A 15,627-nucleotide genomic window follows, 5' to 3' on the forward strand; every position below is an offset into this window, starting at 1 on the left:
GCTCAGTGGCAAGGTTGGGAATGTCCCAGTCAGCCAGTGTATTTTATTTATTTAGGGCATTTTTAGCCCACTCTTTATTAAAGATAATTAAATAATAACTCTCACTAGATGGAGGCAAATGTTTGACTCAGTATAAAGGCGGCTTCCTAGGTTCCTAAGAAATAGATCAAAATGAACTGGCACCCAGAAAGTGTTGTAGAATCACAGAATTGTAGCATTGGAAGGTACACTGAGGGTCATCTAGTCCAACCCCCTGCCTTCAGGAATCTTAACACAGACATCCAACCTCTTCTCTGCTAAGCAACTTTCTTTTTCACATAGAAAACACTAGAGTGACACAAGGCCTGAACTTATGCAAAAAGAAAGAAACCTCCCCAACTATGCATCATTTCATATCTGCAATACTTAGGTTACACAACAGTTTAAAGATGAAAACGAATACAAACTACGTTACAAAGGCTAATGGGTCTATAAATATTTTTACGACTGCATCACTCTGGCCCACTTTTAGGCTGTGTCGCTATGCTCAAAAGTGGAAAGCAGAAAATCGATTCCCGTGATCCCTTTGGGAGGCTTCCTCTCAAGCAAAACGAAGATTTGTGTTACTGCTACCACCCACCATTACAGTCCGCTCAGCTACCCAAGGAAAGGAGACACACAGATGGAGGAAGGTACAAAAATTTCCTTTATTGTGTTCTGGAAGCTCCAGTGTCATTCAGTGGGAAGGGGAGTAAGAATGGGAGGTTCCAGCCATCCTCCCTCCAGAGTTCTTGCTCTCCTGCCCATGTAGAAGAGACCTGGAAGAGCTCTGGAGGACAGAGATGACCCCTTTGGTGCCTGGCAGGTTTCCCTGAGGTTCCCATTGTGCCAAGAAGGTGAGGAAGGGCAGAGGTGACCTCCCCTATCCTCCTTCTAAGGCTCTGACCTCCTATCCTGAAGGCCGCTGGCTTCTCCCAGAGAGGGAGCATCAGATTGCACCTGCAGAATAAAAATAAAAGAAGATAAGCCCACAGAGGTTTCCTCTCTCTCTCCCAGCCTCCACCAGTGTCTGACATTACCAGAAACAGCCTCTCACACATCTGGAAAGAAAAGCAGGTGCCAACCTCACAACCACAGCGTAAGAAGATCCCACCCACTCAAAGCTCACCCCACCCCTTCTCTGAAGTGAATTAAAGGCATTGCACCTCAGTATTGACCAAAGTGACTAGCACAAACATTTGTATGCTTCTACCATAACCCAAATATGCGTGCTTAATTGACATTTATTACAGTCATACTTTGGAAGTCGAACGGAATCTGTTCCTGAAGTCCGTTTGACTTCCAAAGCACGGCTTCTGATTGGCTGCAGCCAATCGAAAGCCGTGTTGGACGTTCGGGTTCCAAAGAACGTTGGCAAACCGGAACACTCACTTCCGGGTTTGCAGCATTCAGGAGCCAAAACACCCAAGTACCAAGGTGTTTGGGATGCTAGGTACAACTGTACTGTAATTAGAAACATGTGCATCTCCCAGTTGAGTGAGGCACACAGGACTTCCTCCTTTGGACTGAGGCCATGCAAGGAAGGACAAAGAGCCATAGAAGATCGGAGCTCAGGGCTCTGTCCTCCTTCCTTGGACTTCCAAGATCTCACCAGACACTGCACAGGTCCTTTCTAGCATTTCTTTCTTATGCTTAAGGCCTAAACAGGGTTTTTTCTTCCAAAACTGAAAGATGAGATTCTCAGAGTGCTGAAATCTGCCTGCTCAGTGCCAATGGTAGATTAAACTCAAACCTGACAACAGCCGATAATTGCAGCATACGAAAAAAGTCATTACTGAAAGGTCAGGAGAGACAAGAGTGTCGTGTTAGCAGAGAAAGGAAGTGACAAAGGGAACAGGTGTGGCTGCTCACCAAAAAGAGTTTGCACACTGCACCTCTCCTGTGTAGGCAAGGGACCTTATCCCCATGGACACTTACAGGATGGCCTTTGGAGGTGCGGAAGAGATCTCATGGATCTCCGAGGAGGATCCTACTCTCCTCTTCCTTAACTTAAGTAGGACCTTGTCGTTTCTATTCTACCAGGATCCTTTCTCCCACCCCCTCCATCCTCCATCCAGAGGGTGGGGGGGGATTTGAGGTAACGCGTATGATTTGGGGAAGTGAAATAGTTATTGGCAATTATCTCTGGGCGGCAGGAGAGAAAAGAAGCACAAAGACTCACACATCCCTGGGCTCTGCTAATCTCTTCCTGCCCTTGCTGCATCCTCTCCATCTCAGTCCGGATACTGTTCAGGGAGGCTGGGGATTGAGAAGGAGAAGAAGGTCAGTTGGTGACCACCGTGTCCAAGCCTTTAGCTGTGGAAATGTGCACACACAAACACACATTCACATATAACACACACACACACCTAAGAACTCACCCTGCAAAAGTTCTGCCAGTCAGAAGCCAGAAGGGAAGAGAGGACAAAAATAAAGAGAGAATCATTAATCACATCCACAACACTACAAAGTGATTTCAGATTCCTAGAAAGCCAACAGATGCTAATCCCAGGAGACCCCCTCCCTCACCTAGTTCTTGGCCCACCTCCCCCCCCCTCACCTCGTTCTTCTTGCTCTCTCTCCAGCGCCCCCTGCAGTCCTGACCGAGATGCCGTCTCCTGGTCCAGCCGCTCCCTCAGAGACACAATCTCGATTCGTAGGCGCTCAGCCTGGTGCTCAGCAGCCCGGAGCTGAGAGGCAGACTCTTGCCTCAGCTGGTGCACCAAGGCCTGCAGCTCCTAGGGAGGCAGGAGGAGGGAGAAACCCGCCATATATAATATATACAATGCTGCCGTTTCCAACCATCCCATGCCAGTATCCCAAGTCCTCAGCCCGATACAAGGAAGAGGCGGGTCAGAATTACCGGAACAGTGCTAGGCAAGCTGCTGCTCTCATCAGATTCCGGTGGGCGGGAATCCTGGGAACTGGCCCCCCGCAACCCTTCGTTCTCAGCACTGAGGCGCTGCACTTCGTAGCTCAGGCGCTTGTGGGAAGCAGCCAGGTCAGCCTAGCGGAAGGAAGGGGGCAGAAGGAAAAGGAACAACTTCAACTTGGACCTGGGTTTCCAGAGGAACGATTTAAAAGGTGCACACCTCCCTGCTGCACATGAGAGGAATGACTCAGAAAAGCCCTTGTAGCACCAGGCACAGTGTGGCTTTATTTCTTCTTGTTGTTGTATATTTACTTATTTTTCTAAACCACTTAATACTGAAAAATCTCTTAGAAATATACAGGAAGACAGCAAAGGACCAATAAAGCAGTATCATATCATCAAATTTTAATTTATATATACATCACAGGCTCAATATGCGGCAGCTTTCTACGTTCTCAGCCAAAACGCAGGATGTAAATATAAAAAAGTGAAGAAATCACAAGCCCTTCATCCTGTGCGTCAGTCTATCTGCACTTGGACGGCCTTCCTGCCAGCACTGCACACTGCTGGCATGCGGATACTGCAAAGCCAACGGTCAGCGGCGTTCCAAACCCCACACATTGCCTATAAAAGCAGCGCAATGTGCAGTTTCTTCCCCCACACCCAAGGCCCGCAGTCACGCATTGTGTGCTGCAGTGCTGGCACAGAGAAGCTGGCTGCATTTGGGCCAGTGTGCTGCATTAAGAGGGTTTTTTCACAATAGCGCTTGAGCTCTGAGGCCCCACAGCTAATTCTCCCCTGGCCTCCTCGCTGGCCCAAGTAGGACTAATTCAGCCAGCTAGCCCTGGTGACTATCTAATACTTATTAGATGGATTTTCCCCAAATTGATTTCTGAACTTTGAACTTTATTGTTATTCATGTTTTTATACTGTATTTTATGCTGCTTCTACAATTAAGTGTTTTTAATGTGTTGTTAGCTGCCCTGAGCCCGGTTTTCTAAACCGGGAAGGGTGGGGTATAAATAAAAAATTATTATTATTATTATTATTATTATTATTATTATTATTATTATTATTCCCTCCCCCCCAGTGGCCACAGAGGGGCTACAACATTAAGAACCAGCCCAGGGCCTTCCTAAACCAGAATCCCATGCACACCCCAAGCTTGCCACTTGAAATCAGAGCCTGCCCCTGGCCAGCCTTGCCCCCCCCAGACAGGGGCTCCCCACCAATGCTGTCCCCCAGAAGCCCCCCCCTTACCATTTGCTCCTGAGTTTGGCGCTGAGTTTCGCTCACTGTAGCTTGGAGGCCTTGGAGGAGGCGCTCTGAAGTCTGCACCTGAGTCAGGAGAACCTGGACCTGATCAGAAAGAGAGAGAGGAAGGGGGAATCAATTCGTGGAAGGGGAAGTTGCAGTTTTCTTCTAGAGCTGACACAGTGTTGTGATTAAGGTGTTAGGCTAGGACTAGGGAGACCCAAGTTCAACTTCCCATTCAGCCATGAATCACGGGTCAGTCCCTATCTCTTCATCTAGCCTACCTCACAGGGTTGTAGGGAGGATTAAATGGGGTGGAAGGGGGAAAGGAGATAATCTTGCACATCGCCCAGAGCTCCTGGTGGAAGCTAAGGGTTCACAATTGGTGGCTGGCGGACCCCAGTGGGTCCATGGCATCCGGTGGCACCAGTTTGGGGGGGAAATTGGTGGGGGGCACAGGCTTGGCCCTTGCCGGAAGGACAAATGGAGGGAGGCCAGAAGCAAGTGAGTGCAGTCCAGGGTGAGACCCCCTGGCCTGATGGGTGCCCCACCACCTTCCTCCTTCACCTGGTGCTTCTGAGGCCTAGGCAGCCAGGCTCTGGGTATGGGAGGTGGTGCTACATGGCCAGATGAGCTGGGGGCTCCCTGGGGGACAATGGCAGGCCCACCCCACCCACTGCCTCCTCCTCTCTCCACCCTGACTCCAGCAGGCAGTGGCCAAGTCTCCTCTGCGGTGGAGGGCTCGCAAGACACTGGAGGGGAGAAGGGGAGAGGAAGGAAGGTACCCCAGGAAAGGTGGGTGGGCGATCAAGCACCTTACCTGTGCCCTTACCTGTGCAGAGAAGGAAGCTGAGGCGGTTCCATATGGTCCAATTGGGGTGTGTGTGTCCAAAGGGTCTAGACGCCTTAGAGTTGGTGCCTATGGCAGCACCATTCACATAACAAAAACTACCACAGAGATATCGCCATTTTCAAAAGTAGGAGGTCCATGGCTCGGCTTTTGAAAAACAGGGGGTCCCCAGCACTTAGCTAATTGGGAACCTTAGAGGAAGAGCATGACTGAAATCTAACACCAAAGTAGCAGCAGAAAGAAGGGGGGGCTCACAGAGGTGGGTTTGGCTTCAGGCCCCGAGGGCAGGGCTCCCCCCCTCCCCACACACCTGCTTACTGCATTCCTCATTGCTGCGCCTCAGCGCCTCCTGCAGGCCGGCCTTTTCCCGTGCCCCCTCTTCCAGGGCTTCGCACTGTTGCCGCACCTGAATGGAAGAAGTCGGGGACAAAATGAGGGCAGGGAGAACTCCGGCACACCTCCTCCTCCCTCCCCACATCTCCCTCTAGGATCACAACACAACAGAGGAGCCCTCTATTTAGCAGAGGCTCGCCATGGGATTCATGAGCCCGATGAAAAAAAATTAACCTCCTTTCTGCCTTAGGAAGCCCCACCAAGGGAGCTAAAAATCCACCTTAAAACAAAACCAAAAAAGGAAAGCAGAGCAAAGTCCTCAAAGCCATTAGCGAGGATGGAATCCAGACACAGGCCTGACGCAGTGGGCCTTGCTCTTACTACAGTGGTACCTCGGGTTAAGTACTTAATTCGTTCCGGAGGTCCGTTCTTAACCTGAAGCACCACTTTAGCTAATGGGGCCTCCTGCTGCTGCCGTGCCGCTGGAGCATGATTTCTGTTCTCATCCTGAAGCAAAGTTCTTAACCTGAAGCACTATTTCTGGGTTAGCGGAGTCTGTAACCTGAAGCGTATGTAACCCGAGGTACCACTGTAGTTGGCAGAAAGACAGCAGGAACAGAGCCAGGAGGGGAATTCCCTCAGGGGGGAATTCAACAGGTGTGGCACTGCGACTGAGAGGGCCTTGCTGCAAGTCCTCAACAGCCCTGCTGACCCCTCTGGGGCTGACCTCCACTCTGCCCTGCCTACGCACCTGTGTGTGGAGCTGCGTCCACTCCGAGTCCGGCACCAGCTGGTACCCGGCCGGCGGTAAGTAGATGGTCTCGGGCACCAGGGTCCCCGTGGAGGAAGCGATGGAGGCCGTCTCTGGGCTAGGGGGACGCCTGCGCCGGACGGCAGGCCCCGGACTCGGTGCCAATGACGAGAAAGAGGCGATGGAAACGCTGTCCAGGCTGCGGGCAAATTTCTCTGCCACTCCTCCTCCTTCTGCCAAAGTGCCAGGGTCGTCTCCAGGGGCATCGGAGGGCATGGCCTCAGAGTCAGCGAGGAGGGATTCAGAGGAGCTACATAAAGAACGCTGAAGGAAAAGGAAAAGGAATGAGCAAGGAGACCTTCCCAGAGACAGGCTGCCCAGTGTGAGTTCTGAAAAGACCAAATTCTAACAGCCAGGAAACCTGGAAGCTTAAGGAGGGAACCACTGTTGCCTTAATTGAAACAGAGGGTTTCTAGTTGGCATTTCTAGTTTCCATTCATGACTCACATCTTGACTTTCCCAGACTTGTAGCCAGCCAGGAAGAGCGAGTTTGTCCTGCCATCGCTCAGCTTGTGTGCTAATTTGCACTGGCTGAGGGAAACACCTGCAGATGCAGATTACTAGTGATGTAGACTGCAAGGGCCATGTTCATAAAGGTTGTCCGTCAACTTATTCTGGAGCAAGGAATCACCCTCAGGCGAGCACTGCCCTTTCCCCTCTTTACTCAGCTGCTACCCGAACGGCCTCCTCACCCTATTCTGAGCTGCTTTGAAGCCCCCTCCCGTTCTGGCTCCTTCCTGTTCCTCTGTGGCCCCCTTGCCACTCCCAACATCCAACTCACCTGCTCAGCCTGCAGCTCTTGAACCAGGCCCTCGGCATGTGCCAGCTTTGCTTTCAGCTCAGCAATTTCCTGCTCCATGGGGAGAACGATCGCCCGGAGTCGCAGAGTGTCCTCTTGCGCCTGTGCGGGGAGAGAGAAAGGAAACATTCAGAGCCTTCTTCTTCTACCCTCAGGTTAAGCCCTGTCTGGCCACCACGCACCTTTTCCATCTGCTTCTCCAGCGAGTCCAGGGGGTTGGGCCTTGGCAGCAAGCGGCTCCAGGTATTCTCCCGGCCGTCGCGCTCCAAAGCCGAGAGACGAGCCTCATAGCTGGAGATGGTGTCTGTAGAAAGCGAGCAGGCGTCTCAGCAGGCAAGCCAGGAATCTTGTATATTATACTATAACTGCTTTGTTTCACTTATCTACTTGTTTTTAATCCTGTATTTTATTATGTTGAACCACCCTGAGATTTTAGAATGAAGGGTGGTATATATAAAACTAATAAATAATAAAAATAAATAATAATAGAAAGTACTTCTCCACATGGCGCAGAGTTAACCTATGGGCTGCACCCGATGCTAATACTCAAAGCAGACCCATCAAAGTTAATGGGCCCAACTAACTTAGATTCATTAGTTTCCATAGGTCTACTCTGAGTAGGGCTAACATTGGCTCCAGCCCTATGGAATTGATTCCCACAAAAGGCAGTGAGGATTCAGCAAATTCATGGCAATCCATGGCCACTCGCCTCCACTGCCCAAGGCCTTTGAATGCCAGTTGCTGGAAAGCCTAAGTGAGAAGAATGGCTGCAGTCCCAGTGTCCTGCTTCTGGTTTTCCCACAGGCAACTGGTTAGCCACCGTGAGAACTGGATGCTGGGATACACGGACCACTGACTTGATCCAGTAGGACATTTCATAGGTTTGGTTCCTGGGAGGGAGGTTTGAAAACCTGCTGCCTTTTTATTATACAGTGGTACCTCGGGTTACAGACGCTTCAGGTTACAGACTCTGCTAACCCAAAAATAGTACCTCAGGTTAAGAACTTTGCTTCAGGATGAGAACAGAAATCGCATGGCGGCAGCGCGAGGCCCCATTAGCTAAAGTGGTACCTCAGGTTAAGAACAGTTTCAGGTTAAGAACGGACCTCCAGAACGAATTAAGTTCTTAACCTGAGGTACCACTGTATACGCATAATATTTCTCATCATTGTACCCTGTCCTGAAATCTGCTGGGATTGAGGGCAGGTTAGAAAAAATAAATAAGAACAAATGAAGGTCCCTGCTGTTCCTTCCCTGCTGCGCCAAGGCCTTGAGGCCCTTCACCTTTCAAGATGGCCTGCAGGGAAGCCACTTCCTCCTGGCACCGGCGCCGGACAGCGTCCACGGCCTCATGTTTCGTGCCTTCGCTCACAGCAGCCACAGCTCGGACGGTCTCCACTTCGGCCAACGCAGCTGACAGCTGGGCTTGCAGTATCTGGATGGTCTTTTGGGGGTCTGGATCTCGGGGGAGGCTCAGGCCTGGAGGGGCACCCACATCCTTCACCTGCTGAGGTTCTTGGGAAGAGCAGGAAAAAATATATATATATATATATATGGATACAGAACTGAAGTTAACTTGAACCCAGGACTTGTACAGTCCCCACTGCCCTGTGAACTCTGACCTGACACTGCTAACTTTCTAACCCTTGACCCATGCACCCTAATTCTAACTGTGACCTATGACTCCCCCTCCCCATGTTACGCAACCCAGAGCGCCATTCTAGGGTGAAGCCATGAGGGGCGTGGCTTCCCATCTTCCCACCCTCTCTCCCTGCCTGACATTCAGAGGGGAGGCGCATTTGTGTGTACCTTCCATCCTGGCTGTTGCTGCTTCGGGTTCCCTGAAGGCTGAGCGGAGCCCAGAAACAGCCGAGTAAAAACACGGGAGTGCTCAAAATCTATTGTATGCTGCTGGACATGGGCAAAAATATCCCAGCGGAGCCAACGGAGATGGCTACTTATTCATCTTCACTCTCTGCCGGACATTTCCTGAGGGATTCTGAAGAGACTTGAAGTGAAGGCGGCACAGCGGCTGCCGAAAGGGTGCTTTCACTGCTCCTGGCAAGGCCTTAGGCGTGCCTGCAAAACAAAAGGTGGGTGGTCGCGAGCCAGCCTCCAAGCTCCTTAGTTTGATTCAGGAAAGACCTACAGTGGTACCTCAGGTTACATACGCTTCAGGTTACAATGCTTCAGGTTACAGACTCCCCTAACCCAGAAACAGTGCTTCAGGTTAAGAACTTTGCTTCAGGATGAGAACAGAAATTGGGCTCTGGCGGCACGGCAGGCCCCATTAGCTAAAGTGGTGCTTCAGGTTAAGAACAGTTTCAGGTTAAGTATGGACCTCCAGAACGAATTAAGTACTTAACCTGAGGTACCACTGTATTTGCGGATTGAGCGCTCTGGTTTCAACACACACACTTTGCCCACACTCAAAGGTTGTCTTGTCTTTATTATTTACTGCCAGGTAGCCTCTGACTGGAATCTTGCTACAAATCCTAGCTTCAAATGAAGCCTGGGAAATGCACTGCGCAGAACTGGATACAGCAGTGGACAAGCTTGGACTGTGCCTTCCCGCCCCCTGCCCCAAAATACAGTGCTGCTGGTTACTGCTGCAGGAGGACTGGAGAGGCTCTTCTCCATTCAGCTTGCTCCCCCCCCCAACAGAACCCCCATCCCCTCCTTTTGTCATTTGTTTCTTGCTGATAGTCAGGCTGGGTGGCTTGAAGTTTAGAGGTATGGAAATTCTTCACTTACCGTGAATTCCTGTTCTTCTTGAGTGGTGGAGGCCAGTTGGCTGGGGATTTGCCTGGATGCAAGCGCCAGATAGGCAGGGATCAGAGGCTCTTCCATGGAAGGCAGAGCCTCCCCCCTTGGATACCTAGTCGTCAGCTCGCCAAAGTGGGAAGACCCACGTTCCGGGAATCTGCAATGTCTGTTCTGTTGTTGGCTGTTTGCCTACTGTGGTCAAAACGAGGGGGAAAAGAGAGGTAATTGCCTCCTCCAGTAGAGAAAAACAGAAACTCGTGGTAAATCAAGAATCTCAATTTCTCTGATCAAGGAGGGGGAGGCCTGACAACAACAACACCATTTATATTTCACCCATCTGACTGGGTTGCCCCACCCACTCTTCCAGCAGCTTCCAGCAAAATATTTAAAACACAGTAAAATATCAAACATTAAAACTCCCCTGTCTTCTAAAAGTCACATACAGTCGTACTGTGGTTCTTGAACAGAATCCGTTCTGGAAGTCTGTTTGACTTCTGAAAATGTTCAAAGACCAAAGCGCGGCTCCCGGTTGGCTGCAGGAGCTTTGGCTTCCAAAGAACATTCACAAACCAGAACACTTACTTCCGGGTTTGCGGCGTTCGGGAGCCAAAACATATATGTACCAAAGCATTTGAGAACCAAGGTATGACGGTAGTTGTTTATTTCCTTGACATCTGATGGGAGGGCGTTCCACAGGGCGGGTGCCATTACCCCTGCCTGGTTCCCTGAAACTTCACTTCTCGCAATGGAAGAACCGCCAGGAGACTCTCAGAGCTGAACCTCAGCATCCGGGCTGATCGATGGGGGTGGAGATGCTCCTTCAGGTATACTGAGCCGAGGCCGTTTAGGGCTTTAAAGGTCAGCATCAACACTTTGAATTGTGCTCGGAAATGCACTGGGAGCCAATGTTGGCCTGGGATGCTGAAAATCAGTGCATCTCTGGGTGGGTCCCTGTTCTCCAACAACCTGCACTGTGTCTCCCTGGGAGTGCTGAACTCTCTTGCAGGACACATTACCCAAAGGTGCCTTCTGATGCAAAGGTGTTGATCTGGTAGTGCTGGACCGAGGAGAAAGCTACCTTACAGATCTCTAGAGGTGCCATCTCCCAGGAAGCTCTGGAGGCTGTGGCCCCCTGCCTCACTGAGTGTGTAACTGAGGCCTCTGGGAAATGGCGATTGGCTGACGTGTGAGCTAAGGAATGTCGTGGAAGACAGGAGTGCCTGGCGTGCTCTGGTCCATAGGGTCACGAAGAGTCGGACACGACTAAACGACAACAAAGCTAGGGAAATGCATCTTCGTAGCCAGAGAGCCCTTGGAGAACTTCTTGACCCGTCAGGAGGGTTTGATGGACCAGAGGAGTGTGGTGCACTATGGGCTCTGGTCCTGACTGCCCTGAGAGCATCGTCTGTTTGCTACCAAAAGGCAGAGCCTGGAACTAGAACTAGTTGTTGCCACAGGAACCTGCAATGATCCTGCCTGATGGAAGTGTAGAGGTATGGTTCTGTCAGGTTGATGGGAGGTGAGGAAGTCACCCTTCCTGAGGCTTGCCAGGATGCTGTGCAAAATCTCCACGTGGAACTTGGGAGATTCAGGACGGACCATGTGTCTCCTGTCTGCTTTGGGATCCTGAAGAAGGCTGGGAAGACCCTGCCCTCTCAGGGACTGGGATGTGTTTGATGGCCTGGATTGTGAGGAAATGCTGGAGGGCTCCTTGGGAGACTGGAACTGGGAAGAAGATGCCCCTGGGTGCCTTGTGGAACTCGCTTATCTGCTTTGAACTGCGTCCAGAATCCAGTGGCCTGAGATAAGAGGATGCCCAGGCCCTTGAGAAGCTTGCAAGCCGCCCCCACCCACCCAAGAATGTCGGTAGCCTGAGAGTCCTGTTGGGTGCAGTCTTCATGGAAGCCCAACAACTGCTGTTGCCGGGCAGAAGAGTTTTTGCTCTAGGAGGCCCTGCTATTCCGTCATGCTGGTCTGTCAGCCAGTCCTTGCCCTCCAAAGAAAGATTAACTTCTGAGGTAAAGCCTGCTTCCCACAGGTGAGTCCAGCTTGGGGGGTGGCCAAGCCCCTGCTGAAATCACCTTGTGGGCGATACATCCACTCTCAGCAGCAGAGACCTGGGCTTCACCGCTGTTTCCCCTTCTTTTCTGATGAGATCCTTGAGGCAGAGTGGGACTTTGGGGAGGGGCAGCCCCACTAAATCCTCCCCCTTAGCTGTGTCTGGGACCCCCTGTGCCTCAGAGTGCCTTCTAATCTGCAGCTTTCCTAGCAGCTTTTTTGGGGGGTGCCTTGGGGTGCCTCTCTCTCTCCCACCCCCACCCTCGCTCCCTGACCCAAGAGATCCTAGCAGGTGCGTCGCATTAGGGAAGCCCATCGGGTCTGTGCCTCTCTCTCCTGTCTCTGCTGCTGCGGGTGGTGGAGGGTGAGCGAGCCCTTCTCCCTCCCCTCGGGGTGCTGGGACCTCGGGAATGCAGTGTCGGGGGTGTCGAGATCTGCCCGGGCTGAAGCGTCTGCTGCGCCCCTTCGGCAAGGCGGCCTGGGCACCAAGTGTCCAGCAGGGCGGCGAGAGTGGTGCAGCGGGGTGCTCCCGCCGTCGGACTCCTGCTTGGGTGGCTGGGGGTGCCGGAGGGAGGGTGGGACGGAGAGTTGGGGGGATCCTGAGCCCTGCACCCTCTTTTTTTCTACTTACCTTTTGGGGTTCGCTGCAGACCGGAGGCTTTTTGGGGGGAAGCTGGTCGCGGATCCGGCTTGGCTCCGGAGGATCCCCCTGCCTGAGCGCAGCAGGAGCGTCTGGGTCTCTGGGCGCTTCCTTCTTTCGGAGAAGTCTCCTTTCTCCCAGCGCAGGCAGCAGCCGAGAGAGACGCTGCCTGCCGAGCGGGGCAGGAAGCAGGAAGGCGGCCGGGCTCCGCCTCCCCCGGAAGAGTCTCGCATCCCTCCCTGCCTATCCGGCCCAGGAGCCGGGCAGAGTCCCAAGCTGGCGCGCTCTCGGGCTGGCCGGCCGGCCGGCCGCTCCTCCTCCTTCCCCGCCTGGATCAGACGGTGGGAAGAGGCTCGCTGCGGGAACAACAGGAAAGGGAGAAGCCGGCGCTGGGGGAAAGTGGGCGTAGCTTCCCGCCAAGTCCGCCTGCCCTCTCGGCTTTTGCTTGCTGCCTGCTCCACGCCCCTCCGCAGTTATCATTAAAGGAAAAGCAAGTTTTAAGGGGCGGGGAAGGAGCAGGAGGAGCGCGCCAGCTTGGGACTCTGCCCGGCTCCTGGGCCGGATAGGCAGGGAGGCTGCCTTCCTACTCTATATTTTTTATTTTTTTAACTTTTATTGATAAATGCAATACTTACAAACACAAACCAGAACACTAAACAAACATATTATACATAGATACATACACCTCTAAACTTAGATTACAAAAAAGAAAACATACTGTACAAACTAAACATACATACATAAACATACAAACTAAACATACAGACATAAATTTTGACTTCCAACTCTTTAAGATTCTATGAGTCTGGCAAAACCAAGCTTTAGGTATTGTATCTTTCGTGCAGGCAGCAGGGAGCATGGGTGTGCATTGTTTGTTGCATTTATATCCCACCTCTCCTCCAAGAAGCTTAAGGTGCTGGTGTAGTATATCATCCTCACAAAGACCCAGTGAGCTTCATGGCTGGGTGGGGATTCGAACCCTGGTCTCCCAAGGTTCTAGTCCAACCACTGCACCATGCTGGCTTAGGAGTTGTATTTGGGTTCTAAGCCCAGCAGCTTATTCAGAATGCAGCATCAGCGGAATAGGGATCTGTCTTGTCCCAAACCAGACCTCTGGGTCCACCTAGCATGCTGCTGTGTAAGCCGATTGGCAGCTGCTCTTCAGGGTTTAAGAGATGCATCTTTTGCATGTGAAGCATGTGCTCTACCACTGGGCTACAGCCTTTCCCTGTCTGGATCAAATGGGGATCTAAGTGTATAAAGAAAAAACTGGTGGGAAACCATTCAGCCTCATTAGGTAAAATGTGGGGTTTCGACCCTGCTTGCAGATTTGGATAGAAAGTGAGGTTGCCTGTCACTTCAAACACATTACTAGCTTAAAAGAAAGCTGGATTGCTCTTTTTCTCCATTTGACTCAAAGCTGCTTTGCTGGGGAATGCGTCAAAACAGTATTTCACAAGAAACTACAGGATAGATATAGACTGTGGATAACATGGTGTGTACGCTACTTCCCAAACCAGCAATGCAAGTGCAGAGGGTGTGTGTGTGTGTGTGCACAGCCTGTGCTTCCTCAATGGGAAAGTGCCACTCTGTCCATGCTCAAAAGCCGTATCAATGTTATTTAGGACTGAATGTGCTTGGATTGGAATCTTGCCACTGCCACTTAAAAGAAAAGCCTGGTTGGATCAGACCACAGACCCTCTGAGCATCCTGTTCAAGCAGGACATGAAGGCAAGGGCACTCTCCTTCTCATCTTCCCCAGTAATCATGGGCATGTTCCTTCTGATACCATTCATCCCATACAAGTTATATACCGCTTGATGGTAAAAATAAATAAATCTCAAAGCAGTTGTGGGAAAACCTCAATGCAAACATTGGATGTAGTACGTAGCCCTCATGAATAGCAGCAAGGGATAGCCTTATTCTCTACTAAATTTACTAATCTGCCTTTTAAAGATATCTAAATTAGTGGCCATCACCGCATTATGGTGGCCGTGAATTTGAGAAATGAACTGGGTGATGTATGAAGTGGTTCTTTCATGCCTGTCCAGACTCTCCTGCCAGTTTCATTTCCTCGAATGACATTCTGAACTACACAACAGTGACGTGTAGCTGTGTCTTCCAAATGCAGAGTTTTTTTACACACATTTGGCAGCATGGAGGTTAGGATCCAGGTTAGGACCACAGATGTTTAAAAGCTCCCCAAGATAGATCAGGATCCTGTGCTGAAAATTTGTCCAAAAACTGCACAAAAACAGGCTAATTGCTATGGTCTGAGGTTTTATTTGCTAATTCTTGGGTAGGAGTATTGCTTTGTTTGCTACTTGAACACTGTTAATGTTGTTTCTTACTATTTATATGGCTGGTGTGTTGTTTTTGTTTTTCCATTAGTGTTACAGTATTTTATACAAAATAATAATATATGATCCCCCTTTCCCACCATGGTATTATGTATTAGTAGGTATTTTTCTTTCTTGTAAGTTGCTTGGGGACCTTCAAGCGACAAGTGACTAATAAATTTAACCAACAAACAATTTAATGTCTACTTTTGCCCTGAGTGCCAATAGACAGATGGGGAGAAAGATATACCCCCAGCTATGTAACATTTCCTCCTATATACACCTATCCAGAAGCAGAGGCATATCTAGGGTTCTGTACACCCTTGGCAAGGAGATGCATTGGCACTCGCTCCTAGGGGAAAAAATCCCTTTAGTGCAGTAGCCACATCAGGAATCACACTTTACGCAACCCAAGAACTCAAAGCGTCCAGAGGGAGGGAGAAGTGAGGAGGAAGGGCAAAAAGATTCACACACCTTTGTGCCGCGATGTGAGAAAGATATTCTCCCATGTTTGATCTTGCAGTGACAGCAGTGTCACAACACTAGAAACAGGTGATTTTTGTGCACCCCCAGTGGGGGCCGGTTTCAGCAACCCCCTAGGTACACCTCTGCCTGGGTGTAAGCCCCACTGAACATGGTGGGACTTACTTGTGAGAAAGCATTGCCAGCATCTTTGTTTTGCTGAGCTTCTTTTGTATTTTTCACTTTGAGCTTTTGGGTTGGGTGAGGGATATAAATCAAAATAACTCTCAGTCTTATTTGAGAAGGCAGCCTTTTAAATAGCTACACACACGTATGCTACACACACGTGTGCTCTGCAACAGAGTTTCCCCTTCAAATCTCCAAAATATCAGATGCCCTCTCCATAGGAACTCAGAGCAGGGCAG

At 50.7% G+C, this 15,627-nt stretch overlaps 1 protein-coding gene across 2 annotated transcripts; it reads right to left on the reverse strand.

Moving 5' to 3' along the window:
• Positions 1 to 667: 667 nt before the first annotated feature.
• RABEP2 (rabaptin, RAB GTPase binding effector protein 2) lies at positions 668 to 12,724 on the reverse strand. 2 transcript variants are annotated; one of them, XM_053361107.1, is made up of 13 exons: positions 12,393 to 12,723; positions 9,692 to 9,895; positions 8,747 to 9,016; positions 8,222 to 8,452; positions 7,120 to 7,241; positions 6,920 to 7,039; positions 6,079 to 6,402; positions 5,305 to 5,400; positions 4,151 to 4,249; positions 2,882 to 3,025; positions 2,579 to 2,756; positions 2,201 to 2,277; positions 668 to 978 (listed from the first exon to the last, which is right to left on the reverse strand). In XM_053361107.1, exons 3-13 carry the CDS (start codon positions 8,751 to 8,753, stop codon positions 913 to 915), a joined length of 1,464 nt encoding a protein of 487 aa, XP_053217082.1. In that variant the 5' UTR covers positions 8,754 to 9,016; positions 9,692 to 9,895; positions 12,393 to 12,723; the 3' UTR covers positions 668 to 912. The 2 variants fall into 2 exon arrangements, with proteins under 2 accessions (XP_053217082.1, XP_053217084.1); XM_053361109.1 differs by lacking the exons at positions 668 to 978; positions 2,201 to 2,277 and adding an exon at positions 2,350 to 2,411 and having other exon boundaries at positions 12,393 to 12,724.
• Positions 12,725 to 15,627: the final 2,903 nt, after the last annotated feature.

The sequence above is a fragment of the Podarcis raffonei genome, chromosome 13 (genome assembly GCF_027172205.1).
Source record: "Podarcis raffonei isolate rPodRaf1 chromosome 13, rPodRaf1.pri, whole genome shotgun sequence".
Classification (NCBI taxonomy): Eukaryota; Metazoa; Chordata; class Lepidosauria; order Squamata; family Lacertidae; genus Podarcis; species Podarcis raffonei.